We start from the raw sequence: 27,952 nt of genomic DNA, 5'->3' as shown, positions 1-27,952 counted from the left end.
TGCACAAGGACCCAGGTTCAAGCCCCTGGTTCCCACCTGCAAGAGGGAAGCTTCATGAGTGGTGAAGCAGGTCTGCAGGTGTCTCTCTGTCTCTCTTCCTCTCTATCTCCTCTTTCCCTCTCAGTTTCTCTCTGTAACCAATAATTAAATAACTTAATTAATTTAAAAAAAGAATAATTGCTCAGCATCATGTGTTAAATTGAACAGAAGGAGAAAATGAGATAAGGAGAGCTGAACAGAAAGGTCTCAAGAAGCAAGAAAAAACAGGATGAGATAACCACAAAGCCGCAGCAACTGTCACACTTAGCGGATGAATATGTGGGGAAGACCTGGAAAAAAAAATAATATCCAGCAACCTCAGCTTCTGTTATCTTTTTTCCACTTTGCTGAAGGGATGTATCCAAACTGGAGATATAATCCAGACTTGAACTCAGCTGCCGAGAGCTTCCAGAACGATTTGGGCTTTCTGGCCTGTGCAATAAATTCCTTTCTCCTTCATCCAATCCTGGCTCCAGTCTCTTTGACTTTCTAGTGGGATCCTAGGTTGCATTACCTAACAATGACAGGTGTTAGAGAGGTTGTGGAGAAAAAGGAACTCTGGTACATTGCTGGTGGGAAGGCAAACTGGTGAAGCCCATTTGGAATATTGTATGGAGAGCCCCCCCTTTTTTTAATGCATAGGTCCACATAGTATATCCGTTTCTTTTTTATTTTAATTTCAGTTTTTTTTCACCACTCCCATCACCAAAGGTCCACGTCCCCATCCCCATCCCATAGTTCTCTCACAGTTGTTAAAATAGGTTGATACTTTTTCACATTTATATATTCAATTCTTTATATTCCACATATGAGCCAAACCATTCTGTAGTTTTCCTTCACCTCTTTACTTGCTTCACTGAGAATAATCTTCTCCAATTTCTCTCAAAGACACAATATCATCCCTTTTATTGCTGTATAATACTCTGTTGAATATATGTCCCATAACTTTTTTTATTTATTTGTTATTGGATAAAGATAGAGAGAAATTGAGAGAGAAGGGGGAGGTAGAGAGGAAGAGAGACAGAGAGACGCCTGCAGACCTGCTTCACCACCTGTGAAGCAACTACCCTGCAGGTGGGGAGCCAGGGCTTGAACTGGGATCCTAACCCAGTCCTTGCGCTTTGCGCCACGTGTGCTTAACCAGCTGCACTAACCGCCCGACTCCCCCCATAACTTCTTTTTTTTTACCCAGTGATCTGTCAAAAGGTATTTTGGTTGTTTCTTGATTTTTCCTATTGTGAATAAAGCCTCTATAAACATGGGAATGGATACCACTCGTCACTTCCACCTGGAATGTCATCATAAGTCCTCTTGAAGACCTTCCCACAAACTTACCCTCCCCATAAAACAGTGATGGTAGTTACCACCCCAGTCTCCAAAGGAGGCTGGGTTATCCTGCCCTGCCCTGCCCTGCCCATCTGTAAGGTCAGACCAATAGAAACTCAGAGGTTACGTAGGCTCTGGTGCCAAACATATATATAGCACTGCGTCTAGTGGATGGAGGTTAATAGTTAATTTTATCCACAGAATTTTTTCAAGAATAGGAGATCCTAAAATATAAAAAAAAGAATAGGAGATACTCTGCACCTTAATCCAACTGTCTAGTCCTTTTCTACACTGACACCATTTTTCTCAGATACTATCTTTATACAACTCCATGTTAGCTATCAGAATCAAGCAAAAACTACCATATTGGTGGTCTCCCAGAAACATGCCTAAAATGAACTTCTGAGCTTTCTTCCACCCTAAGATCTCTAATCTCATCTTCTCTATTCCTACTTGTTAGTTCCTGTTCATTAATCATTTTGTCTCACTTTATATCCTGCCACCTTCCAGCCACCAAGTTGCAGACACTACCATGATTCCATTCTGAATTCTCTGAGCAGACAACCTCACCAATGTGTCCTGGAACCTCACATCTCCAGAACTCTACCCCACTGGCAAAGATAGAAACAGGCTACAGATACTGGGTACTGTACAGCAAACCATAACAAAAGGACTTTTCAAAGTTAACCCAATTACCAAATAATGTGATGATAACATTAACTATCCATTCTCTTTTTGAACCCTAAGACAGCAGGAACCTCACATCTCCAGTATAGAGCCTCTACTTCCCCCAGTCCTGGGGAAGTTTGCTGAGCTCTTTATATATTTTGGTGATTAGTTTCTTGTCTGATGTATGGCATGTGAAGATCTTCTCCCATTCTGGGAGGGGTCTCTCTGTTTGTTTAATAGTTTCTTTGGATGTGCAGAAGCTTTTCAATTTTATGTAGTCCCATTGGTTTGTTTCTGCTTTAGTCTTCCTTGCAGTTGGGTTTGATTCATCAAAGATGTCCTTGAGGTGTAGGTGGGAAAGTGTTTTACCAATGTTTTCCTCTAAGTATTTGATTGTTTCTGGTCTGACATCTAGGTCTTTGATCCATTTGGAGTTGATTTTTGTTTCTGGTGAGATAAAGTGGTTCAGTTTCATTCTTCTGCATGTTACAACCCAGTTTCCCCAGCACCATTTATTGAAGAGAGCCTCCTTCTTCCATTTAATACTTTAGGCCCCCTTATCAAAGATTAGATGCCCATAGGTGTTGGGATTTACTTCTGGGCTTTCAATTCTGTTCCACTGGTCTGTGTGTCTATTTTTGTTCCAGTACCATGCTGTTTTGATGATGATAGCTTTATAATATAGTTTAAGGTCTGGGAGTGTGATGCCTCCATTTCTGTTTCTTTTCCTCAAGATGGTTTTGGCAATTCTAGGTGTTTTCAGGTTCCAGATAAATGATTGTAGAGTTTGTTCTATTCTCTTAAAGAAGCTTGGTGTAACTTTGATGGGTATTGCATTAAATTTGTATATGGCTCTGGGGAGAATATTCATTTTGATGATATTTATTCTTCCAGTCATGAGCATGGGATATCTTTCCATTTCTTGGTATCAGTTTCTATTTCCTTGAGTAGCGACTCATAGTTTTCAGCATACAAGTCTTTCACTTCTTCGGTCAACTTTATTCCTAGGTATTTGGTTGACTTTGCTGAAACAGTAAATGGGAGTGATTTCTGGATGTCTTCTTCTTCAGATTTAGTGTTTGCATAAAGAAATGCCACTGATTTTTGTACATTGATTTTGTAGCCTGATACCTTGCTATATTGCCTAATAACTTCCAGTAATTTTCTGCTGGATTCTTTAGGTCTTTCTATGTATACTATCATATCATCTGCAAATAGTGAGATCTTGACTTCCTCCCTTCCAACCTGTATTCATTTGATTTCTTTCTCTTGCCTGATTGCTATGGCAAGAACTTCCAATACTATGTTGAAGAGTAATGGTGACAGTGGACAGCCCTGTCTAGTCCCCGATCTGAGGGGGAATGCTTTCAACTTCTGTCCATTGAGTATGATGTTGGTTGTAGGTTTGCTATATATAGACTCCACTATCGTGAGGAATTTCCCATCTATTCCCATTTTTTGTAGAGTTTTGAGCATGAATGGGTGTTGGATTTTGTCAAAGGCTTTCTCTGCATCTATTGAGATAATCATGTGGTTTTTGGCTTTGCTTTTATTGATGTGGTGAATAACATTGATTGACTTATGGATGTTGAACCAACCTTGCATTCCTGGGATGAATCCCACTTGGTCATGATGAACAATTTTTTTGATATGTTGCTGTATCCGGTTGGCCAAGATCTTGTTTAATATTTTGGCATCTATGTTCATCAGAGATATTGGTCTGTAGTTTTTACACCAGTTTCTGTGAGAGAGAGCATATGTTCACACGTATCCTTAAACTACTGCAAAATATATTATACCTGAAAGCAGAAGTACACTAGAGTTTGCAGTGAGTACCCCCTAACACTTCCTCTCCACTATTCCAAGCTTTGGGTCCCTGATTGATCAACAATTTGTTTGGCTTTGTATGTTAACTCTCTTTTCAGTCACCAGGTTCCAGATGTCATCAGGATGCCGGCCAGGCTTCCCTGGACTGAAGACCCCACCAATGTGGCCTGGAGCTTCTCTTCCCCAGAGACCCACTCTACTAGGGAAAGAGAGAGGCAGACTGGGAGTATGGACCGACCAGTCAACGCCCATGTTCAGCGGGGAAGCAATTACAGAAGCCAGACCTTCCACCTTCTACAACCCACAATGACCCTGGGTCCATGCTCCTAGAGGGATAGAGAGTGGGAAAGCTATCAGGGGAGGGGTTGGGTTATGGAGATTGGGTGGTGGGAATTGTGTGGAGTTGTACCCCTCCTACCCTATGATTTTGTTAATTTATCCTTTCTTAAAGAAAAAAAAAAGAAAAAAAAAAAGAAACAGGCTGGGGGCATAGATCGACCTGCCAGTGCCCATGTCCAGTGAAGAAGCAATTACAGAAGCCAGACCTCGTACCTTCTGCACCCTCAAAATAGTTTTGATCCGTACACCCAGTGTAGGAATAGGAGAAAGAGAATAAGAGAGCTCTGAACTCCAACTCCATCAGGACCCGGAGAGAGAGGAGGAAAAAAGAGAGAGACATTTGGATGTAGTAATAGGGTTGTGTGTGGCTTGGAGAGGAAGAGAGGACTGAACCTAGGGAGTTGGGCAGTAGAGCAGCTGGTTAAGTACACGTGGTGAAAAGCACAAGGACCGGCATAAGGATCCTGGTTCGAGCCCCTGGCTCCCCACCTGTAGGGGAGTTACTTCACAAGTGGTGAAGCAGGTCTGCAGGTGTCTATCTTTCTCTCCTCCTCTCTGTCTTCCACTCCTCTCCCCATTTCTCTCTGTCTTATCCAACTACTACAACAACCATAATAACTACAACAATAAAACAACAAGGGCAACAAAAGAGAAACTAAGTAAATAAATAATAAATAAATAAAATAAAATAAAGAGAGGACTGAACCTAGAATAAAAAGGGAGCAATTGTACACAAATGTAGGCAGATAGTTGTAGAGATGCTAGCTAAAAAATGTCTGCAATCTTAGGAGAATTATTGTGGCTTGCAATAGAGGGATTGGGGATTCAGATATCTGGTGGTGGGAAAGGTATGGAATTATACCTCTGTTGACATGTAATTTTGTAAATCGACATCAAATCACTAATGCAATTTTAAAAATAAAAAATAAAAATAAAAACATAAATGGGGTGGAGAGTCCCTGAACAAATACAGATCGGAAGTACCTTATGACCCAGCAATACCACTATTAGGCATTTGTCCAGTGGACACTCAAGCACTAATTTGAAGAGACATATGTACCCCATGTTCATAGCTACATTATTCACAATAGTCCAAGAATGGAAGCAATCTAAATGCCCATAAACTCATTACTGTCCAAAGAAGTTCTGGGATATATATTCTATGGAATACTACTCTGCAGTCAAAAAGATAATATTGTGTCCTTTGGTACAAAATGAATGGAACTGGAGGTGATTATGCCTACCAAAATCAGTAGAGATGAAAGACAACTACCATATAGCTTCACTCATATGTGAAATCTGGAGATCTGATTTACAAGAATTTACCAAAAAATATCAAACAAAACAGAAGCAAGAAAACTGTGAAAATTGTGAGAACTATGATGGTTTTCTTTGGGAGGTGGGAGAGTGGGAATATGGAACTTTAGTGGTGGGTGTGATGTGGAGCTACACACTGTCATCTTGTAGTCTTGTAACAAACCATTCATAACAAAAGTTATTTTTAAAAGTTGTGGTCATTGCATAAAATTGTGAACACCACTGAACTGGGCACTTCTTTAAAAATTGGGCATTTTAAGTGCATATTTTAAGTAAATTTAACCTTGACTTAAAAAATAATGCTCAGATGAGTTAGAATATGTCATGTTATCGTAGAATACTAGGGAAAGTTATTGGTACTTTGAGAGTCTTCACTAAATGTCTGGTTTCAAAACTGGAGCCCTTCTCTGAGCAAATACAATTTCACTTCCCCCCCCCCTTACGCAGAGTCTAGAGATTACACCCATTCCTTCCCTTTCTTCATTATATCTGTTTCACTTTTAAGTAGGAAATATTTCAGATCTGAACATAGAGAATAATTCTGTCAACAGGCCGGGAGTATGGATTAGCCTGCCAACACCCATGTCCAGTGGAAAAGCAATTACAGAAACTGGACCTCCCACCTTTTGCACCTCAAAAAGAATTTTGAACCATACTCCCAGTGGGGGAGAACTGATAGGGGGAGATGACCAGAGGGCTCTGAACTCCAACTCCATCAGGACCTGGAGAGAGAAGAGACAAAAGGAAGGGACATTTAAATGTAGCAGTAGGTTTATGTGTGGCTTGGAAAAGAAGAGAAGATGGGACCTTTAAAAATGTGCAAATATATACTAATATATAGTTGTAGAAATTATAGTTAACCCATATCTGCAACCTTAAGAGAACTGCTGTAGCTTTCAATGGAGGGATTAGGGATTTAGAGCTCTAGTAGTGGGAACAGTGTGGAGTTGTACCTATTATCTTGTAATTTTTTAAATCAATATTAAATCACTAATATAAATAAATAAATAAATAAATAAATAAATAAATAAATAAATAAATAAATAAATAGGTCTGGCAAGTGGTGCAGTGATAAAGCACTTTGGACTCTCAAGCATGAGGTCCCAAGTTCGATCCCCGGCAGCACATGTGCCAGAGTGATGTCTGGGTCTCTCTCTCCTTCTATCTTTCTCATAAATAAATAAAATCTTTTAAAAAATTAAATAAATAAAAAAGAATAATTCTGTCAAGGGACCAGATGGTGGTGCATCTGATCGAGCACGTGGGTTAAGATACTCAAGGACCTGGGTTCAAGCCCTAGGTCCTCACCTGCAAGAGAAAATCTCTGAGAGTGGTGAAGCAGTGTTGAAGATGTCTCTGTCTCTCTCTCTCCTCTCACTTCTTCCTCTCTCCATTTCTGACTGTCTCTATCCAATAAATAAAAATAAAGATAATTAAAAAGAAAAAGAACAATGCTGTCAACGTCTGGGGACCCCAAACCCTGCTTAAAATCTATCATTACAAATATTGCTGAAGCCCAACTTAGAAGCTTCAAAACAGCACCCTTTCTTTCCCTCCAAAGGCAACCTATGTTCTAAATGAGATGTCCGCTTTGCCCATGGATGTCATCACAGGTGCTAATTTGTTTTCTCTCATTTGCATGTTTTTTTTACTACAAATATTGCTATCCACAATCAATATATGATAACCATGTTGACTGTTTTCCAGAGTTCAAATACTTGCTATCAAAACATTTGTAGTCCTTCTGGAACCAGCTTCCCCTGCCCCCCCCCCCCCCCACACACACCCCGCCCGTACACATTTTCTGCGGCCATTACCCAAGTGGCTTTGGTCTCAGCCACCCGTAAGTTCCGTGTTCAGTATTTTTCTTTGTTTGTTTGCCTCCAGAGTTATCACTGAGGTATGTTATCAGCTCTATACATCCACTGGTCCTTGCGGCCTTTTTTATTTTTTTTAATTTTTATTGGACAGGACAGCGAGAAATTGAAAGAGGGAGACAGAGAGGGAGAAAGAAAGACACCGGCAGACCTGCTTCACCGCTTGTGAAGCGACGCCCCCTGCAGGTGGGAATCTGGGAGCTCGAATCAGGATCCTTTTGCCGATCCTTGTGTTTCATACTACGTGTATTTAACACAGTGCGCCACCACCCGGTCCCAGGACAAAATGGATGGAACTGCTTCATGGCTTGTGGTGCGTAACCTGCTCTAGGTGTGGAGCAGGGGGATCGAACCTGGATCCTCGCGCGGATCCGTGCACTTAGTACTATGTGCGCTTAACCATATATCCAATTTTGACACAATCTCCCCAGACAAAAACCTTTAGTCCACCTGCATGTTAGCTCTCTGGAGCAGACCAAAAAAAAAAAATCACTAGTATAGTCATGGGCTCTTTGGAATATAAGTAGAATAGGCCTACTAACTATCTGCAAAATGGAGGCCCCCAACTCTTCATCTGAACTATTCCAGCCTTTAGGTTCATGACTCAACAATTTGTTTGGCTTTATATGTTAACTCTTCTTTCAGCCACCAGGTTGCAGATGCTACCGTGATGCCCACCAGACTTCCCTGGGCAGATGACCCCACCAATGTGTCCTGGAGTCCCGCTTCCCCAGAGCCCCGCCCCACTAGAGAGAGACAGGCTGGGAGTATGGATCGAACTGTCAACACCCATGTTCAGCAGGGAAGCAATTACAGAAGCCAGACCTTCCACCTTCTGCACCCCATAATGATCCTGGGTCCATACTCCCAGAGGGTTAAAGAATAGGAAAGCTATCAGGGGAGGGAAAGGGATATGGAGCTCTGGTGGTGGGAATTGTGTGGAGCTGTACCCTTCTTGTCCTATGGTTCTTTCAGTGTTTCCTTTTTATAAATAAAAATTATTTTTAAAAAAGGGAACTAGATCATATCTTTCTATTCAACTTCACATCCAGCTGATCATAAGATTACATGTGGGAAACATCAAATTTTCCCCAGGTAAAAACCAAACAAAGAAAACCCTCTGTTCTTATTGGAATAACAATGCTGTCTGTTAACATATGTTGTATGTTTACTGTGCTCTAACTAAAAAACCCAGTAAGAAATACAGTTGCTCATTACCTAAAAAAATTAGTAAAGACATGGGCCCCTTGGAATGTATCTAAAATAAGCCTAACTAGCCTTTTCCAAAATGGAGACCCTCATCTGTTATATTCTTGCCTTTAGGTTTTTGTTGTTGTTGTTATTGCCTCCAGGGTTCTCGCTGAGGCTCAGTGCCTGCACTATGAATCCAAGGCTCCTGGAGGCTATTTTTCCCCCTTTGTTGCCCTTGTTGTTTATCATTGTTGTTGTTATTGCTGTTGTTGTTGTTGGATAGAACAGAGAGAAATCGAGAAAGGAGAGGAAGACAGAGAGGGGGCAGAAAGACACCTGCAGACCTGCTTCACTGCCTACGAAGCGACCCCCCTGCAGGTGGGGAGCCAGGGGCTCGAGCCTGGAGCCTTACAGCAGTCCTTGTGCTTCATGCCATGTGTACTTAACTCCATATGCCACCACCCAGCCCCCTGTCTTTTGTGCCATGTACGCTTAACCCCTTACACCACCGCCCAGCCCCCTGCCTTTAGGTTCTTGACTATTAAACTATTTGTTCTGCTTCCTATCTGTTTTTTCAGCCAACAATTTGCAGATGCTACCATGACACCAACCTGACTTCCCTGGGCAGATGACCTCACCAATGTGTCCTGGAACCCCACCTCCCCAGACCCCTGCCCCACTAGGGAAATAGAATCTGGGAGTATGGATCGACCTGCCAGCACCCTTGTGGAGCAATTACAGAAGCCAGGCCTTCCACCTTCTGCACCCCATAATGACCCTGGGTCCATGCTCCTAGAGGGTTAAAGAATAGAAAAGCTATCAGGGGAGGGAAAGGGATATGGAGTTCCGGTGGTAGGAATTGTGTAGAATTGTATCCCTCTTATCCTATGGTCTTTTATTTTTTATTTTATAAATAAATTATTTTTAAAAACCATAGCTTTGCTGAGGTCCCACCCCCGAGTTTCTGACTTCTCCATTTTGGATGTGAGCAGTGAACTGCACTTCTAGCAGGTTCTCAGGTAATGCTGATGCCACTAGATCAGAGACTACCCTTTCAGAACCACTGCTCTGAGGCAAAGTCAGGACCTAGGCTAGCTGGGTTATTCGTGGATTTCCTTCAAAATGGGAGAGACAAGGTATAATTTTAAAATGTAGCCATAGTAAAGAAGAAAAAAAGACAAGAGACTGGTCAAAGAAACTTTATTATTTTATTATTCGTCAAACAGTTTATTATCATCTCAGCATGTAAGGTGTCATTCAGAATACCTTCAAGAATACCTTTACACTTACAGACATCTCACATCACAAGAGCCACATGTGCTTAGTTACTAACAAGGCTGGCAACACCTCTCAAAGAGCTTGGCTTCCATTCACCTCTTTATCAAACTATTTTCAACTTGGCATTCAACTATCAGGGCTGTTAATGTGTACTACAGCCTGCCAAGTGGTGGAAAGTGTTTCCTTACACATGAAGTGAGCCATAAGAAAAAAGTAAAGCATATTTCAATGTTATTTAGCTTTCACAAGATATTCTTCTGCATCAACTTACTTATCTAATATAAACTTTTTATGAGCTTAAACACAGGTTTTAAATCTAACTGTAAAATGTAAGAGGAAGTGAGATGACAACAGATATTGCTTTTCAGATAAGAAACTTTGGAATGAAAATCAGTATTGGTCAACTTTTATTTCCATAAAACAAAAACAAAGAAGAGTGAAGAGCAGATGTTTTTTCTTTGACTCGGTCCTTTTTTTCACTCTTTCGTACTGCAAGAGAAAATGAGAGAAAGTCAGTCATACATTAACCAGTAGCAGCGACTTTCCAAATATAGGAAACAGCCCTACGTATCTCACCTACACTTGTGGGCTATATCTCAACAACTAGTGAACAATGCATTCTCTTCCTATAATCTCACACTCTTGGCTATAGGGTGCTCATGAAACCAGTGGCTTCAGATTTGGGGGTTTTACTTGTCTCCCTCTTTCCTACCATCATATCTACAATTTTGAGATCTCCTTCTGAGAGCTAAACAGATCTCTCTACTATACCTTGAAATCACCTGCCTGTTCTACAAATAATATCCTCAACCTTGTTTCCTTATCTACCAGGTCAGGAAGAGAGTGTGATAATAAAGTACGCAGTTGTTAAAATGCAAAAAGAACAAAGAGGCAGCTTGTCATTTAAGAATACTTAATTTATTACCAAATGGGTGCCAAATAATAACCATACCATGACCAGTGATCTTTTCCTCTGAATGTCCTGTTTAAAAAAAAAAAAAACTACAAAAGATGAAGAGAGTACAGTAGTTCTGCAAAAAAGACTTTCATGCCTTAGGTACCAAAGGTCCAAGGTTTAATCCCCAGCACCACCAGAAAGTGGAGTTTAGTAGTGGTCTGGTTTTCGAAAATCAAAAAAAAAAAAAAAGCCAATATTTAGGTACTGACACTAAATAAGGGTCAACTTGAAAATCTGATTTTTTCCCTTATTTCTGTACAGTCATATTACAAAAGGCATGTCTCCTTGTAGTTGGATAATTAAGTAGTAAAGGGCCAATGGTGCATGGTCCAGCCAATTTAGGTCCTGCTTCCGGGAACTACTTTCTAAACAAATATGATCTCAGGAACTGGTATAATTAAATACTTACTAGAAGTCTTAGAGGAAAAAAAAAACCTCAGAAGAAAAGATCTGTAGCCATAAAGTATACCTTAAGATGTACTATCTTCTAAAACAACAAGGGCAACAAAAGGGAATAAATATAAAAAAATATTTTTTTAGAAAAAAAGATGTACTGTCTTCTATAAGTTGTATGTGTGTTCTACTATCTATGTAGCTAAAATTGAATTTAAGCTAAGTTCAAAAGTGAATTCTTTGCTTAGAGAATTTTAAATATATATAAAGTTGTTAGCAACAGGTATATAACAAGAAAGATAGGTGGTGTTCAAAGCTATAAGCAGATACCTGGATTTTTACAGCATATTGTCAGCCGGAGGCAGGTTCTCATCGGGTCCTTCTTGGTTCCCATCGGGTCCTTCTTGGTTTTCGTCGGGTTCTTCTTCGTTTTCATTATCGTCGGATCCTTCTTGGTTTTCGTTATCGTCCTCCTTTTCTTCTTCAGTTGTAGTATCCTGGACCTCTTCATTAGCATTTTCTTCCTGATATTCAGTTGTTTCTTTGGGGGAAGAAAAAGAGTTTGGAATTAGTGCCATTCACAGAAGGCTCGTAAACTGCACCGCTTGTCTCAGATGTCTAATCTGAGGCCTAAGGCTGGTAGAGGGTATCAAAACCATAAAGGTGATGATGGAATGGGCACGTCCAGCCTATACCACCTGTGTCTGGGGCTTATCTTATCAGGCAAAGGCACCAACTGTGCCACCTCTGCCCTGCAGCTCTGTCCCCCCACCCTTGATTGGAGAACCTGCCCCATTGGGCCCACAGATGTCACCACTGATTTTCTCACCATCAGGATCGGTTGTGGATGACTCCATGGTCATTCCCGACCCGGCCACCTCTAGCTCATTTGTGGGGTCTGTTGTGCTTTGGACCGGAACCAGAGCCATGCTTTCATCCTCCTCCACCACTTCTTCCAGGCTCGATTCTACCAGTGCTCCCAGGGGAGGAAGCTGGGGCCAGGCCAGGGTGAAGTTGCGAGGTCTGGATCGCACTATCATAAGACCTTGATGAGCCGGGACCATGATGTTGTTATAATAGATCTGGTGGAGAAGCGTCTCCACCATATCCAAAAACATAAAGCGGAAACCAGCAGTGGGGAACTCATGGGCATCCACGATGATTTCGAGCCCATATGGTTGCTGGACATTTCCACGCGCCTGATCACGGCTAGAGATCTCCCCAGAAATACTCGCTCCAACTGGGACCAAAGCCATGGACTGATCTCCTTCCTCATCTGGGGCTGCCTCTGGCCCTGCAACTTCAGCGACATTATCTTCTGCAGCCACCTCGCTTCCAGTTTCCCCAGTGGGCTCTTCAACACGCCCCTCCTCGTCCGCACCACGATCCCAAACTTCTGGGGTGTCCCACGCAGCTGCTCCCATGGCGATTCCAGCCTCGCCTGCCTCACAGACTGCTCCAGCCTCACAAGTGGCTACCGCCACCAAAGCCCCGGCCTCCACTGCTTCCCAGACATCACTGCCTTCTCCATACTGCCACGTGCTATTCCAGGGCTCCCTGGGAGCCCCCAGGTCCCATATTTCATCTGGAAACTCGGCCTCCCAGATTTCTTCGGGGCCTTCGGCTCCCCAGGCTTCCACAGCCTCCTGTACCAATATACCTTCAAGGGGCTGGAGCTCCAAATTGCCCTCGGCCTCGGGAGGTTCCAGCTCCACCTCGCCCTCGGCCTCGGGAGGTTCCAGCTCCACCTCGCCCTCGGCCTCGGGAGGTTCCAGCTCCACCTCGCCCTCGGCCTCGGGAGGTTCCAGCTCCACGTCGCCCTCTGCCTCGGGGTGTTCCAGCTTTTCCTCTTGGGGGGCTCCCTTGGGGGGCTCTCCTTCTCCCTCATCCTCTCCCTTTCCTCCTTCGCTTCTTTCCGCCACCATCTCGCCCTCGGCGGGTTCCAGCACTGGTTGGAACTCCTGAGAGGTGGAACTCTCGGCCTCCGTATCACTATCTTCCATTCCCATTTTTTTAGCACGGGCTCCCATCAGACTCTCGGGGTTGTCCTGGGACCCAGGGTGCCGGTCTCCTCCTCCCGCCGAAGACATAATTTCACCTAGGAACGAGAAAAAAGACGGCAGCCCTGAAGTCGCGTTCGAGGCCTTTGGGCCTTTAGTCAGGGAGAACGGGGAACGCGACTGGAGGGCTCCCGACGAGGGCAGAGGGGCCCCGCGAGGATAGGACAGCTTTTTAGGCTCTCTGACAGGAGGGAGAAACCAGGGGCTGCCCACCGGGACCCACTTTACCAAAACAGACCGACAATTCCTCGGCAAACAGCGCAAATGGTCAGCGATCAATCCGCAGCCAGCAAGATGTCGCCCGCAAGATGTCTCCCGGCAGGTGTTGAGGGGGCGGGACCAGAACAGGCGGTAACAAAGGGTGGAAATGCTTCAGCACGAGCTCAAAGCTCATTGGCTGAGGAGGATGATTGACATGTCACTGACCAATCAGAACCCTGACCTACTAGACTCCACCCCCTCCGCCATTCCCGGCCCTTTCCAATGAAATCATTAGGAGCCAATGCTATTTTTAGATCCAGGCGGCATTTCCTTTGAGGCGGAATGAAATAAAAAATAAAAAATAATAAAATAAAATAAAATAAAAAATATAAAAAAACAGTTCACAAAACTGCACATGTCTAGTATGGAAGCCGTTTAGGACTAGGACTGGTTATGCAGGCGATGGTGCCCGAAGCTTGAGAGTCCCAGGTTCGATCCACCGCACCACCATAAGCCAGAGCTGACCAGCGCTCTAGTAAATAAATAATAATAAATAATATTTATGTTTCGTTTGTTTGTTTGCCTTCAATGCTATCATTGTGGCTCGGTGCCAGCACTACGAATCTACTGCTCCTGAAGGTCATCTTTTCCATTTTACTGGATAGGACAGAGGGAAATTGAGAGAGGAGGGGGAGGTAGAGAGGGAAAGAGATAGACATCTGCATACCTGCTTCACCGCTTGTGAAGAGACTCCCTGCAGGTGGGGGAACGGGGGCTCAAACCTGGATGATTGCGCTTCTTACTATGTGCGTTTAACCCGGTGCCCCACTGCCCAGCCCCTTCTAATTTTTTTCAGTTACGTATACAAAAAGAAAATTTTAGTTGCCAAATATTTCAGGAATTCTATTTATAAAACAGTAATGTAAATATATATATATATAATTTGCATGTGTGAGTGTGTGTATTTCTGTTACTTTTTAAAAAAAATTACTCTATTACCTTAGTTTAGGTTTCTATAACTCCAGGTCTCTACCAATAAAATATTGTTTGTACAAATCTCTGCTCTATTGCCACCAATTATTTTTTAACAGTTAGATTGCTCATTGTAGTGAGAGTAAGCCACTAGAGTTTGCAGGGGATGCACATTTAAAGTCCTTTTACAAAATCAGAAGCAAAGATAAAAATTCAAAAATGCTTCCAGTTCTCATATTAAGAAGCACTTCTCACAATTCTGAAAGAGTCTAACCTTCATAGTGTCTGTATTGTGTTTCTAAGTATTCAGAAAGACATGGATAAAGCAAATTGTAAAGCCTGTTACTTGGTGCTGAGTAAAACAACTTTGAGAAAAAATAGAAACCGCAAAAGCTAGGTCGGGTAGTTAAAAATCTTACTGATTTCTGAGAGATCAGTGTTTATGTTTAACAAACTGGCATAGATATTAATCTACTTATCTTACCTTCACTGAAGTTGTTTTTTTTCTTTTTGGTTTGGCTGGACCTAAAAGAAAACAGGATTAAAGAGAACAATTTATTATTATTATTATTATTATTATTATTATTATTATTAATAAAAAGGAAACACTGACAAAACCATAGGATAAGAGGGGTACAACTCCCACCACCAGAACTCCATATCCCATCCCCTCCCTTGAGAGTGTTCCTATTTTTTTTAGTTTTTTTTAAGTTTTCCGAGTGTTATTTTTATTATGAAAGGGTATTAGTATTTTTTAAAGAAAACAATTTTATAAGCAGTAATTCAAGCTTTTGTTTTTTATTCAATATGACCACATGCTCATGATAAATTCATGGATGGCAATGTAAATGAACACCTAATGAATAGGGATCTGCTAAGCAATTCAAGGTTAGACTTTACCCAGTAGCACTATGGCATTAGAGGGATTTCATTTTTGTTTTCTTTTTTCTAATCTATCAGCTCTTTGCTATTTGTTTCCAGTGGATACTGTATAACCACAAATTATTATTATAAATTACATTTATAAATATAATTTATATTTATAAATTTATATTTATAAATTATAATTGTACATTATAATTGTTCCCAATATTATGGTAGACATAATTATTAAGAGCTAGTTAAAAATACATTGAACAGCAAGCATTAAATAGCATCCCAACTGGTCACATGGACATCATCTCCAGCAGCACTTTGCTGATAGAAAGTTAAAGGCTTGCAGTGTCACTGGAGAAAATATATGTGAAATGCCATCATTGTAAAGGCCCCTGAATTGATGAACGTTGTGACATTCTGGGGAGAAGGATATGAACAGTATTGAGAATAATACTTTTTCATGTATCTGAGTTCTGACTTTATGACATGCACAAATGAAAATATATAAGCTTACAGGCATGCATTGCTTTAAGTATCGAGTATAACTTTGCTGCCAGAACCAGATGGATGTGTTGAAAGAAGAAAACAAATCCACTTTCTTTCCTTTCTTTTTAAATTTATTTTTTATTTTATTTGATTTTTAATATTTATTTATTATCTTTTGTTGCCTTGTTTTACTGTTGTAGTTATTATTTGTTGTTGTTATTGATGTCGTAGTTGTTGGATAGGACAGAGAGAAATGGAAAGAGGAGGGGAAGAGAAAGATAGACAGCTAGACCTGCTTCAAGCGACTCCCCTACAGGTGGGGAGCCTGGGCTCAAACCAGGATCCTTACGCAGGTCCTTGCTCTTTGCACCACGTGCGCTTAACTTGCTGTGCTACCACCCAGCTCCCAATCCACTTCCTTTCTATAGCCATTACGTCAAAGTCTGCTTTTGGTTTTAACAAGTTTTATTTTGCATTGCCATACATCAGTATTTAAAAAATACATCCCCTTTAGTAGCAATGCTTAAGTACAAGTTGGTGTTACAGCCTGATATTTTTGTGTTATAACTCTCAATGTTCTTTTATTACAGGTCTTATAGAGCAGTTAAGGCAACTACAATAACGCTTCTTGACGTAGAGTGCAAAATTTAAATTTTTTTTCAAATATGGAGGCTCCTGGGTTGAGAAATTTCTGTGAAGGGCTAAGAGTAAACCATTTGGATTTGATGTACATGGTGGTTGTCACAGGTATAGTTCCATCTTCCCTCACTCTACCACACCTTACATTCTACCAAATCATCGTCTTTCTCCATTGTAGGACACTAGGTCCTCATTCCCTTGACATCCCTGCTCCTGCCTCCCACTTTCTGATTCTCCAGATTTTCTGCAAAAGACCATAGTCCATGAAGGTTTCATTTTGTATTATTCTTTTTTTTTTAAATTTTTTTTATTTCTAAAAAGGAAACACTGACAAAACCATAGGATAACAGGGGTACAACTCCACACAATTCCCACCACCAGATCTCCGTATCCCATCCCCTCCCCTGATAGCTTTCCTATTCTTTATCCCTCTGGGAATATGGACCCAAGGTCATTGTGGGGTGCAGAATGTGGAAGGTCTGGCTTCTGTAATTGCTTCCCCGCTGAACATGGGCGTTGATGGGTCGATCCATACTCCCAGCCTGTCTGTCTTTCTTTCCCTAGTGGGGTGCGGCTCTGGTGAAGCAGAGCTCCAGGACACATTGGTGAGGTTGTCTGTCCAGGGAAGTCTGGTTGGCATCATGCTAGCATCTGGAACCTGGAAGTTGAAAACAGAGTTTACACACAAAGCTAAATTGTTGACCGATCATGGACCTAAAGGCTGGAATAGTGCAGATGAATGAAGAGTTGGGGGGGGGGTCTCCGTTTTGTAGATAGCTAGTAGGTATATTTTAGTTATATTCCAAAGGAACTATGGCTATACTAGTGTTTGTTTGTTTTGCCTGGGCCTGAAATCTGATATGCAGGTGGATCCTAATTATTGTCTGGGGAGACGATGTCATGGCTGGCAGAAGGACCAGAAAGGTGGATCAGGGAAGAGAGTAGCTCCCAAATATGGGAAAGGTGTATAAATATTGTATTATTCTTGATTATGTACAATTTGTATTATACAGGTTTATTAGTGGGAATAATCAGTGTTCTCTAACTATTTTTATTTCTTATGGTTTAGCTATTGATCTGTAATGAGGTTTTACAGTTTATCTTTACAATGTCTTTTCACATTGATAGTGGATAATACTGATGTCAATTCACAAGATAGGAATTTCCAAATACTAGTATCAAATTACAAGCAAATGGTTTAAGTTGTGTATGTTCGTTTATTTAAAGGAATCTATCGAATTCTTTTAGCTTTTTCTCTTGGTATTCCCCTTTTAACATGCCATTACGTCCAAGATCACTCACTTCCAATTGAAGTTTATGTGGAAGCTCCTAGATTGCAGTTAAGTGAGTAAGTGGAGATTTCTGTCCTTCATACTTGCATGTTGTTTTTTAACAAAACATTGAAACAGTAATCTGACCTTTAACATACATCCACGGCAGATTTTTGTGAGAACAGAGACTTGTTTTATCCTTGACAGCATGGGGAGCGTGTAAACCAACTTTTGTTCAAAGTCTCTCACTGAATATTGATGGCAGTATAGTTATTTCTAAAATGACTTTACTGCACTAAAACTTAATGTTTTCTTTGAACTTTTCATTTGGTTTCTTTAATAAATATTACCAAGCCTACAATAAAAGCTAATCTTCAAATACAGTGTTCAGAAATAACAGCTGATAGAAGGTTTTCTAGATCACAAATGATTTCATCTCCACCTTGGGCTTGAGACTCTGACTCTCTCTCTCTCTCTCTTTCTCCATGTCTATCTCATATGACTGTTGTATGTTAGGGTAAGTCAAGATATATAGCTTCTATTTCTGATAATAATTCACAACATTTTGGTGGTGATGTTTATGAGGATGAACAAAATCCCAACTGACACTATTGGTTTAATGGCTTAATAACACTTGGAAGATTCACCTGTTTTCTGCAATATTACTGTTGATAAACAATATAATTAATAACCATATAAAAGAAATACATTTTATGAGTTTTTGTATACAGCCATCCCTCACCACTTCACGCCTCAATTTTTTCAGCTTCACTCTAATCATTTTTTTTTCAAATACATACACACTAAAAAGTTGTTTGAGAGAGTGAAAATGCTACAGTGCACATTCAGTTATCTAAGTCAATTATATACCCCTTTATTATAATTAAGAATAATTTTTTTCTTTATTTCAATTTTTATTTGACAGGACAGAGAGAAACGGAGAGGGGAGAGGAAGAGAGGGAAAGAGAAAGTAGATACTTTTAGACCTGCTTCATCACTCAGGAAGTGCCTCCCTGCACATGGGAAGCAGAGGCCCAAACCCAGTCCTTCAACCTGGTGATATGTGCACTTAATTGGGTGCACCACTGCCTGGCTCCCTGAATTCACCTTCTTCACTTCATGTTGAATAGATTCTGAAGGAATCACATTAGGAAAAGGATAAATAGAGGCCGGATGGTGGCGCACCTGGTTGAGTGCACGTGTTATAATGCACAATGACCTGGGTTCAAGCCCCCAGTTCCCCACCTGTAGGGGGAAAGCTTCATGAGTGGTGAGGCAGGGCTGCAGGTGTCTGTCTCTCTCCCTCTCTACCATTCCCTTCCCTCTCAATATCTGGCTGTCTCTATCCAATCAATAAATAAAGATAATAAAAAAATTTTAAAAAGAAAAGGATAAATTGGGATGATCTCACTAATAGAAGTTGAAAAATAAAAACAGAAATGGAAACACAGCAGAACTTGAACTGGGCTTGGAGTTTTGCACCAAAGTAAAAGACTCCGGGGGAGGGTGGGTTAAAAATAAATAAAAATTAAAAATAACATTACTGTCCGTAGGGACTGTAGGCCTATGTATTCGAGCACCCCCACAAATCCTTTAACTCCAGGTGCAGCCACTTGACCACTCCTTGTGTGTGCTTGAAATCCAGTGTGGAGAAAACAAGCCAAATCAGAGCGTGTTTCTCTTATACGTGCTTCTACATTGCTATGCGTCAGAAGCATCTTTGCTCTTGTAAATGTGTGTGATTTCTGAGAACCTTTATCTATGCCCTACAATGGCTCCTAAACATGCCGCTTCTTCTTCTAAGCCTTCTGATGACAAAACTAAGTGCCAGAGAAAGATGTTTACTATTCAAGAGAAGGTGAAACCCAAGTATATGATCAAGATGGCAAGAAAATTATGGAGGTTGCCCACCATTACAACTTGAATGAGTCTAACATTCGCTCCATCCATAGAGATGAAAAGAAAATCCGTGCAATAGCTGTCTCTTTCAACAATGAAGCAAAGCTAAAGGGATATTATTTCATGTCTAGAGGGTTTTGAAAATGTTCAAAACCATATTTTGAAGGGTTGTAAACAGTTTTTCTATACTCTAACCACAAATATATTAAATTTATAAGTAGATAATCCTACTTCGTGGAAATTCACTTATGATGGTAGAGTCTGGAAATGATTAACCACAATAAATGAGGGATGACTGTATCTGTTCACTAACCCTTTTATTTTTTTGTTAAAAGTTTAACATTTTTACTAAGTAAATAACACATCAAAAAATTAATGGCATTTACATCATCACTAACCCTTTTAGAGCTCCACATATATTTTACCAGCTTCAGTCATAAGCTATCTTAGCAGATGCCACTTCAGTTAAATTAGTATTTTTACAAGATCTTCAAAAATAGTCTCCCCAGATTTGTTAAATGCAGGGTGTTCATGGAACTCCATCCAGCTCCATCAGGATCCAGAGAGAGAGAAGGAAGCAGGAAGGGACATTTGGATGTAGTAGTAGGGTCATGGGTGGCTTGGAGGGGGAAAGAGGACTGGACCTGGAAGAAAAAGGAGGCAATTATGTACAAATGGAGACAGATAGCTGTAGAGATGATAGTTAATTCATGTCTGCAATCTTAGGAGAACTGCAGTGGCTTGCAATGGAGGGACTGGGGATTCAGAACTCTGATGGTGGGAACAGTATGGAATTATACCCCTGTATAATGTAATTTTGTAAATCAACATTAAATCACTAGTAAAATTTAAAAAATAGAATGTTCATAGATACTCATCTTTAGTCACTTTAAGCTCACTGCTGAGTCCTCCAACAAACGATAACAACTTATCAAAATTATTAATATATTTTCACTCCTCAAGCTACAGGACACACCATCCAGGCCCTGGTGTCCTGTCATTCAGTCATTCAAATCATATATTGAGCACCTGCTATTTGTCTGGAGTTATGCTAGTGAGTCCCCTCTCATAGTTACTGAAGACTCATAGCATCTCTAGTTCATGATCTAGAGGAAAAGACAGACATGTAGACAATGCTGATATATGGTATGTGATAGCTCGAGGAGAAACAGAGTTCTCTTGGGGTAGGTGGGGAAGAAAGAAAGTCTGGTGGCTTAGAAGGTGGTCAAGATGACACATTACACTTGAATTCTGAAGGATCACTGGAAATTTACCCAGTAAGGAAGAATGACAGAAATGGAGGAAGAATGACAGAAAGGGAGAAACATCACTGAAGGTAAAAGAAGTAGCAAAGATTGTGAAATAGATGTGTGTGTGTGTGTGTGTGTGTGTGTGTGTGTGTGTGTGTGTGTGTGAAGTTGTTCAAGGAGTAAGATGTCCACAGCATGAGCAGAATGGCAAATAGGCCTGATGTAAAGATTTAGGTCATCATACTACTATTAATAATTATCATTAATGATAATGATTACTAAGAAGCCCTTCTGCCGCCTCCTGTAAAAAGTAAAACTTTCCTTTGAGGGGCCAGGCAGACACATACCTGGATAAGCACACACATTAGCATGTATGAGAACCTAGGTTCAAGCTGCCACTCCCCCACCTATGGGGTAAGCTTCACAAGTAGTGAAGCAGGTCTGCATGTGTCTATCTTTCTTTTTCCCTTTCTATCTCCCCCTATCCCTTCTCAATTTATCTCTGTCCTATCAAAATAAACTAGAAAGGATAGAGGAGAAAGAGAAAGAGAAATGGCCTCCAGGGGTAGTGGATTTGTACTGCCTGCACCAAGCACCAGCAATAGCCCCGGTGGCAATAAAAAAAAAAATAGTGGTCCAGGCGGTCACACTAGATTCTCAAGCATGAGGTCTGAGTTCAGTCCCCGGGAGCACATGAGCCAGTAGTGATGCCTGGTTCTTCCTAGCTCTTCTCCTATATTTCTCATTAATAAATAAATAAAATCTTTTCAAAAATTAATTAATTAAAATAGAAACAACTTTCCTTTGTGCCACCATTCCCTACCCCTCTTGCTCTTTCACGCATTTCACCTATCTGAGTTGATTAACTTTATCATCAGAGTAGTATTCCATGGAATATATATATATATATATATAATCGAATCCCATAATTTTTAGAAACATATTTTCTCCTCTATTTTAACAAGATCGAAAAGCGAGAAGGATACAGAGACTAGAGCACTACTCAGATCTGGTTTATGCTGGTGCTGGGGACTGAACCTGGCATCTCAGAGCCTCAGGCATAAAAGTCCTTTTGCAAAATCATTATGTATTCTCCCCTACCACATTTTTTAAAAAGTGTATTAGTGCCTGCGCGGGTAGCACGGCAGCTGCGAGTGGTCGGCGCAGCTCAGCGAGGCAGCTGCGGCAAAGCTGGCCAGCGAGGTAGGCACTGCCCTGCGACCCCTGGAGGACCAAGAGAACGTGGTGTCTGTGTGGCCTGGCCGGCAGCCCCATACTCGCGCAGCACCAGCGGGGCTCAAGGCAGACTCTCAGCGCGGCCTGGCCCCGCAGCAGCGACTGCTGGCGCAGGGGCCCACGCTGCTGATGGACCTGTCCCTCAACACGTGTCGTGTACCCGCGCTTCGTATACCCGCCCTGGAAGGCTGGCGGCAAGCAGCCACAGTTCGCCATCCATGTGGATGAGGCTGAGGTCCGTGAGCGGCGGAAGAAGCCAGGCGACGCAAAAGACAGCTGGCGAGAAGTTACACAGGCTCCTGTGCCGAACAGCTGCAGATCAGGTTGGTTGGGTTTACAGGTGACGATATTGCTATACTTTTGCTATATTTGGGAGCTACTTTCTTCCCTGCTCCAGCTTTCTAGTCCTATTTCCAATTCTAACACCATCTCCCCAGACGTAGTCCACCTTCATGTTAGCTGTCAGGCTCAGGCAATAACTGGTAAAGTCATGGGCCCCTTGGAATATACCTAAAATATACCTACTAACTTTTTCTAAAATGGAGATCCCAAATCATATCTGCTATATTCTTACATTTAGGTACCTGATTACTAAACTTTTTTTTTGCAGAACCATTATGCTGTCTTCCCAGCCCAACTAAACATGTTTTCTGCTTTATATTTTAATGCTTTTCACCATTTTGCACCAGGTTGCAAATGCTACCATGACACCAACTTGACTTCCCTGGGCAGACGACCTCGCCAATGTGTCCTGAAACCTCACCTCTCCAGAGCCTTCCCCACTAGTGAATGATAGAGACAGGCTGGGAGTATGGATCAACCTGCCATTGTTCATGTCCAGCAGGGAAGCAATTACAGAAGTCAGACCTTTCATTTTCAGCACCCCATAATGATCCTGGTACATACTCCCAGAGGGATAAAGAATAGGAAAACTTCCAATGGAGGGGATTGGATGTGGAACTCTGGTGGTGGGAACTGTGTGGCATTGTATCTCTCTTATCCCAAAAATCTTGTCCATCAGTGTCAAATCAGTAAGTAAATCAATAAAAAAGAAAGGAAGAGAAGATAAGAACATAGAAAAATGGGTTTTTCTAAAAGCTTTGATCGGGGAGAAAACGGTGGTGTTACTTTATAAGGCACAGCTATATAAAAATAATGTCAAAGGACATAAATGATGGTGATGTTGTGTATGATACAGCAAATCCTAACAATGGGATATTCAAAGTTAACCCAATTAAACAAAAATTTGATTATAGCAATAACTATCTGCTCTGATATATGGCAAGTATTATGGTGATGTTCTGGTGGTGGGAAAGATGTGAAATGACACCCCTGTTATCTTTTAATTTTGTAAATTGATATTAAATCACTAATTTAAAATTTTTGAAAAAAAAACAAATCTAAGCCCACTGAATCTATGGGGGAACCCAAGTATTCCTTGACTAGGAACCCTGGCTACTAGGTAGCATGACTGTGACTAAGAAGACCATCACTGAGTGAGTAGGTCTCTTGCATTTTTCCAGCTTTTGTAGTCCCTTATTTACCTGACAAGATTAGGCTTTCTCCCAGTTATCAAAGCATTGAGCAACATTTGTTGTATCCAGACCAGTATTAGGTTTATGAAGTCTAGCCTCAGTTTAGGGAGGAAATACAACTAGGATTTTGTGGGGTTTAAGCTAACCTTGATTTTTTCTGCATTTGCTTGTTTGTTAATTCTAATACAGATTGTCATAAAGACACTAATTGTCCTTTAGTTGATAAATACTGTTTGCCAGTATATCTCTTGGCCAATTGTATACAGTTTCAACTAAATATTATCAAGGGTTGATAATAATGCTGAAGCTATGAAAAGAGATTAAGAGATGCATCTTACTTACTTACATTCTTTTTAAAATTTTTATTTATTTATTTATTGGATAGGGACAGAGAGAAATTGAGAGAAGAGGGGGAGAAAGTGAGGTAGAGAGACAGAGAGACACCTGCAGCCCTGATTCACCACTTGTGAAGCTTTCGCCCTGCAGGTGGGGACCAGGGCCTTGAACCTGCATCCTTGAAACTTACACTCTTTTGTGTAATTACTTGGGTAGACAAAGTGATGAAGGGAAGTGAAGTAGGAGACAGGATAAAAAGATGTCTAAGCCTAAGTAATGAATATTTGATTAGAAAATTTATGGTGCCATCATTGGTCACTTCCATCAAGAATGTCATCATAAGCCATCTTGTGGGCATTTCCTGAGGATCAGAGGACAGAGAGGGGGAGAGAAAACACCTGCAGACCTGCTTCTCCGCTAGTGAAGTGACCTCCCCCCCTGCAGGTGGAGAGCCAGGGGCAATCCTCACTCCAGTACCATGTGCGCCTAACCCAATGCGCTATTGCCAGACCCCGGAGAGGAAAACCACTCAGTACATGTTTGTAGGGAATAAATCAAGTTGAATAAAAAGCACCCCGAATTAGATATCAGGACACCAAGTTAGAAATTAAACACCCCCCCCCAAAGGGCAGTATTTCTGATTGAAAGTTTCGGGTTCTAATTCTACACCTGGGGCTCACCACCAAAGAAGGTCTCTCTCAAGTTAAGATTTCAAACGTTAGTTCGCTACTGCTGGGGCAATTTTTATTTATTTATTTTTAAGTTGGAATCAAAGTCCAAGTAAATCTTAGACGCAGATTTCCGCAGACATCGTCCTGGAGCCCGCCTCAGCCCTGGGGCCCGGCCAGAGGAGGAAGAGCTCCAGGCAGGGTGGGACCAGAGCGCCCAGGAGCCACAGAGGCTCAGCCCCCGAGCTTCCGCACCGCCCGCGGGAGGGAGCTCACGGCTGCCCGGCTGAGGCTCCCACATTAGGGACCCGGGTCGTCCCTCGGCCAAAGAGCCGCCACGGAGGCCTGTGTGTGGTGGTCAGCGAGCTGACTCACTTAGGAGTCTTCTTTGCACTGCGGGAGGGAGGAGAAATGCAGCTTCACGTCCTCCATGGCCCCGGCCGGCGCTCTGGTAGGTGGGTGGGAGGAATCAGGCTGGCCCGACCCTCGGGCTGGAAGTGGCGGTGAGGGAGGAGGACTGGTGGGCCGGGGGACAGACGGACTGGCGGCGGGCTTACAACTCGCACACCCAGATCAAAAGGTCCCAGCAGCCCCGGCCACGGCGGCGGCGACAGTGGTGAAGGGTGGGTTGTGAGGCCCCTGCTCGGCCGCCATGATGCTGCCTTCCCCTCCCCCCTTTCCTGCTAGTCTCCGTACCCCTTGGGCCGCCCAGCAAATTGTTTCCGATGTTAGTGTTCATACTGTAGAAAGTGATAATACAGTACTTCCTTTAGACGCAGCCAAGATGGGTCTCTAACTTGACATCCATGTTCTCAAAATCGCACCTTCAGCCTTCTCCCATTCCACACCCCTCCAGAAAGGTCCAGGAGCCCTGCACTTGGGGACAAGGGGTTTGTCCCTGCTAGTCCATGCTGCAGGGACCTGGGACATATAAGTGGCCCCAAGCCTGCCACCAGGGCTTGTGTGCTTCCCTGGAGCTATGCATGTGATGGTTGCCTGCACTTCAGCGGGTATGTGCTCCCAGGAATAAGAGGTGATTTATGCCTCCACAGGGCATGGGGTGGAGTTCAGAAGCTGGAGCAGAAGGAAGGAAGAGGGGGCAGCTCTTCCCATAACCAATGAAGAGGAACTTAGAGGAAATCAGAATGCTGCATCCCAGTCTGGACTCCCAAGTCCATAATATTATGGGAAATAGATGAACACAGAGTGCATATTCTCCTGATTTACCCTATATGGATATTTTAGTCTATGTGCATGGTGGAGAAGTGCCTTTCCTCCCTGATGTGGAGACATAAAGCCTAAGAATGCATTTACTTTGTGTTTGCTCTTCTGTCAATTAAATCTGTGGCTGTAGTTGCTACCCCTCCTCCCCTCCACATTCCTAAACTAATACACCTGAGACAACCATGCTAAGATAAAAGATAACTAGGGAGTAAATTCAACTGTCTCAAGACTGACACATACCAGGCACTAGTTCTCCCCTTTCTGTACCTAAGCCACAGATGAGGAAGATGCATAGCAATTACGTGAGAGATTGCCATTGTCTGTTTCTGCCTACTTTGTAATAGCGAGACAAACCTGCTCCCTCCACCCCTTTGGGGAGGGGAACCTCAATAAAACTGTGTGGTTTTCAAAGGTGCAAGGAAAACTTCCCAGAGGGATCTGGAGTCTCCTCTCTTTCACCAAGAACCGGCTCAAGTCTTGTGCTTTGGGGATCATTTCTGTAACAGTATGAGGGTGCACTTGTCATAGAAAGAGGTAGAACCTTCTATTTATGATAACAGAACAGATGAAGTAAGTGATTTATTTTTAGTGGATAATACGATTCAAATATTCCTAGACATAGAGTATACAAATCTCTATCTAAACTCCTTTACTTCTCTATTCTTTTTTTTTCCCCACTAGGTTAATTCCTACACAGAATCTACCATTCCCTGTGGCCATTCTGTTTTTCTTTTTTATTATTTATTTATTTTCCCTGTTGTTGCCCTTGTTGTCTTTTTTTGTTGTTGTTGTAGTTATTATTGTTGTTGTTATTGATGCTGTTGTTGTTAGATAGGAGAGAGAAAAATGGAGAGAGGAGGGAAAGACAGAGAGGGGAAGAGAAAGATAGACACCTGCAGAACTGCTTCACTGCCTGTGAAATGACTCCCCTGCAGGTGGGGAGCTGAGGGCTCGAACCCGGATCCTTACGTTACTACTTACGCTTTGAGCCACATGCACTTAGCCCGCTGCGCTACCGCCTGACTCCCCATTCTATTTTTCTTTCTTTCTTTCTCTGATAGTACAGAAAGAAATTGAGAGGGGAGAGAGATAGAGGCAGAGAGAGAGAGAGAGAGAGACAGAGAGAAGCAGTACAGCTCCACTGTTTGTGAAGTTTCTCCTCTTGCAGGTGGGGAGCAGGAACTTGAACTTGGGTCTTTATGCCTGGTAACTTGTATGCTCAACTGGGTGTGCCATCTGCCATCACCACCCCCCATCTGAATTCTTCAGATTATAGCAGGGTGAGCTTAAATAGCTGACTTCCTGGACCTCCTTCTTCCTCCCAGTGAGGGTTCCTTCCTTTCACTGGGAGCTGATTCCTCTAGGCCTACTCCCTGGGACAGACTGTTATACAGTCCCATTCCTAGCCCATCTGCATTGCCTCTCCCACTGGCCTCTGTTACCTCAGGTGTTTACACACTAGAAAAACTCCTCTATACTTCTCTGGACAGATGTGGGGAACTGTGAGGCTGAGGTTGAGCATGGTGTGGACCGCCTATGAATAATGGATGCCTGAAAGTCCAGCCACCTCGTTGGTCTTCCCCACCTTGGAGTCGGAGCAGGGGAGGGCCTTGGCTTTCCGAGTTCAGTCCCCCTACCAGTCTCCCCCACCCCACAAGGGCCCCACATTCTCTAAGCACAAAGGTTCACTTCCTTGTTCTCAAACTGGTTAGTCAGTTTATTCAGCTACTAGAAGCCCCCTCACCTCTTCCCTGTCTCCCGTTCTTCTGACCATATATGGTTCAATTCCCCCTGCCCACGCAAAGACCCCCTCCCTCTCTCTCTCTCCATGCGCCCGCTGATAATCTCACTTCCTCATCCCCAAACCAGCTACACCACCCGCCCAGCAGTTACTGGAAAAAATCCTCACCCTTTCTTAACCTCCTGGTGCCTTAACCACATTAGGTATAAACAAACTGTTTCCCCCTACCACCCTTTAAAATCTCTGCTCTGCTGCTCAATAAACAGACTATTCACCTCCATAGTCTCCTGGGATGATCTTTGGTCTCTCTTGCTGCGGGTTGCAAAGGTATCTCAGTGTACCCA

At 42.4% G+C, this 27,952-nt stretch overlaps 1 protein-coding gene across 1 annotated transcript; it reads right to left on the bottom strand.

The window, feature by feature from the left end:
• Positions 1 to 9,768: 9,768 nt before the first annotated feature.
• LOC132535784 (mitotic apparatus protein p62-like) lies at positions 9,769 to 12,092 on the bottom strand. The gene is made up of 3 exons (XM_060182879.1): positions 12,044 to 12,092; positions 11,545 to 11,755; positions 9,769 to 10,352 (listed from the first exon to the last, which is right to left on the bottom strand). The coding sequence occupies exons 1-2, from the start codon at positions 12,075 to 12,077 to the stop codon at positions 11,553 to 11,555; spliced, it is 237 nt and encodes a 78-aa protein (XP_060038862.1). The 5' UTR covers positions 12,078 to 12,092; the 3' UTR covers positions 9,769 to 10,352; positions 11,545 to 11,552.
• Between the last annotated feature and the right edge of the window lie 15,860 nt (positions 12,093 to 27,952).

The sequence above is a fragment of the Erinaceus europaeus genome, chromosome X (genome assembly GCF_950295315.1).
Source record: "Erinaceus europaeus chromosome X, mEriEur2.1, whole genome shotgun sequence".
Lineage (NCBI taxonomy): Eukaryota > Metazoa > Chordata > Mammalia > Eulipotyphla > Erinaceidae > Erinaceus > Erinaceus europaeus.
The sequence above is the reverse complement of the archived record's forward strand: the minus strand, read 5'-3'. Positions and strand labels throughout refer to the sequence as shown.

Coding starts and splice junctions, on each gene's coding strand:
- LOC132535784 (XM_060182879.1), bottom strand. CDS start 12,077: ATGACCATGGAGTCATCCACAACCGATCCTGATG. Junction 11,756..12,043: donor ATCCACAACCGATCCTGATG/GTGAGAAAATCA, acceptor CTTCCCCCAAAG/AAACAACTGAATATCAGGAA.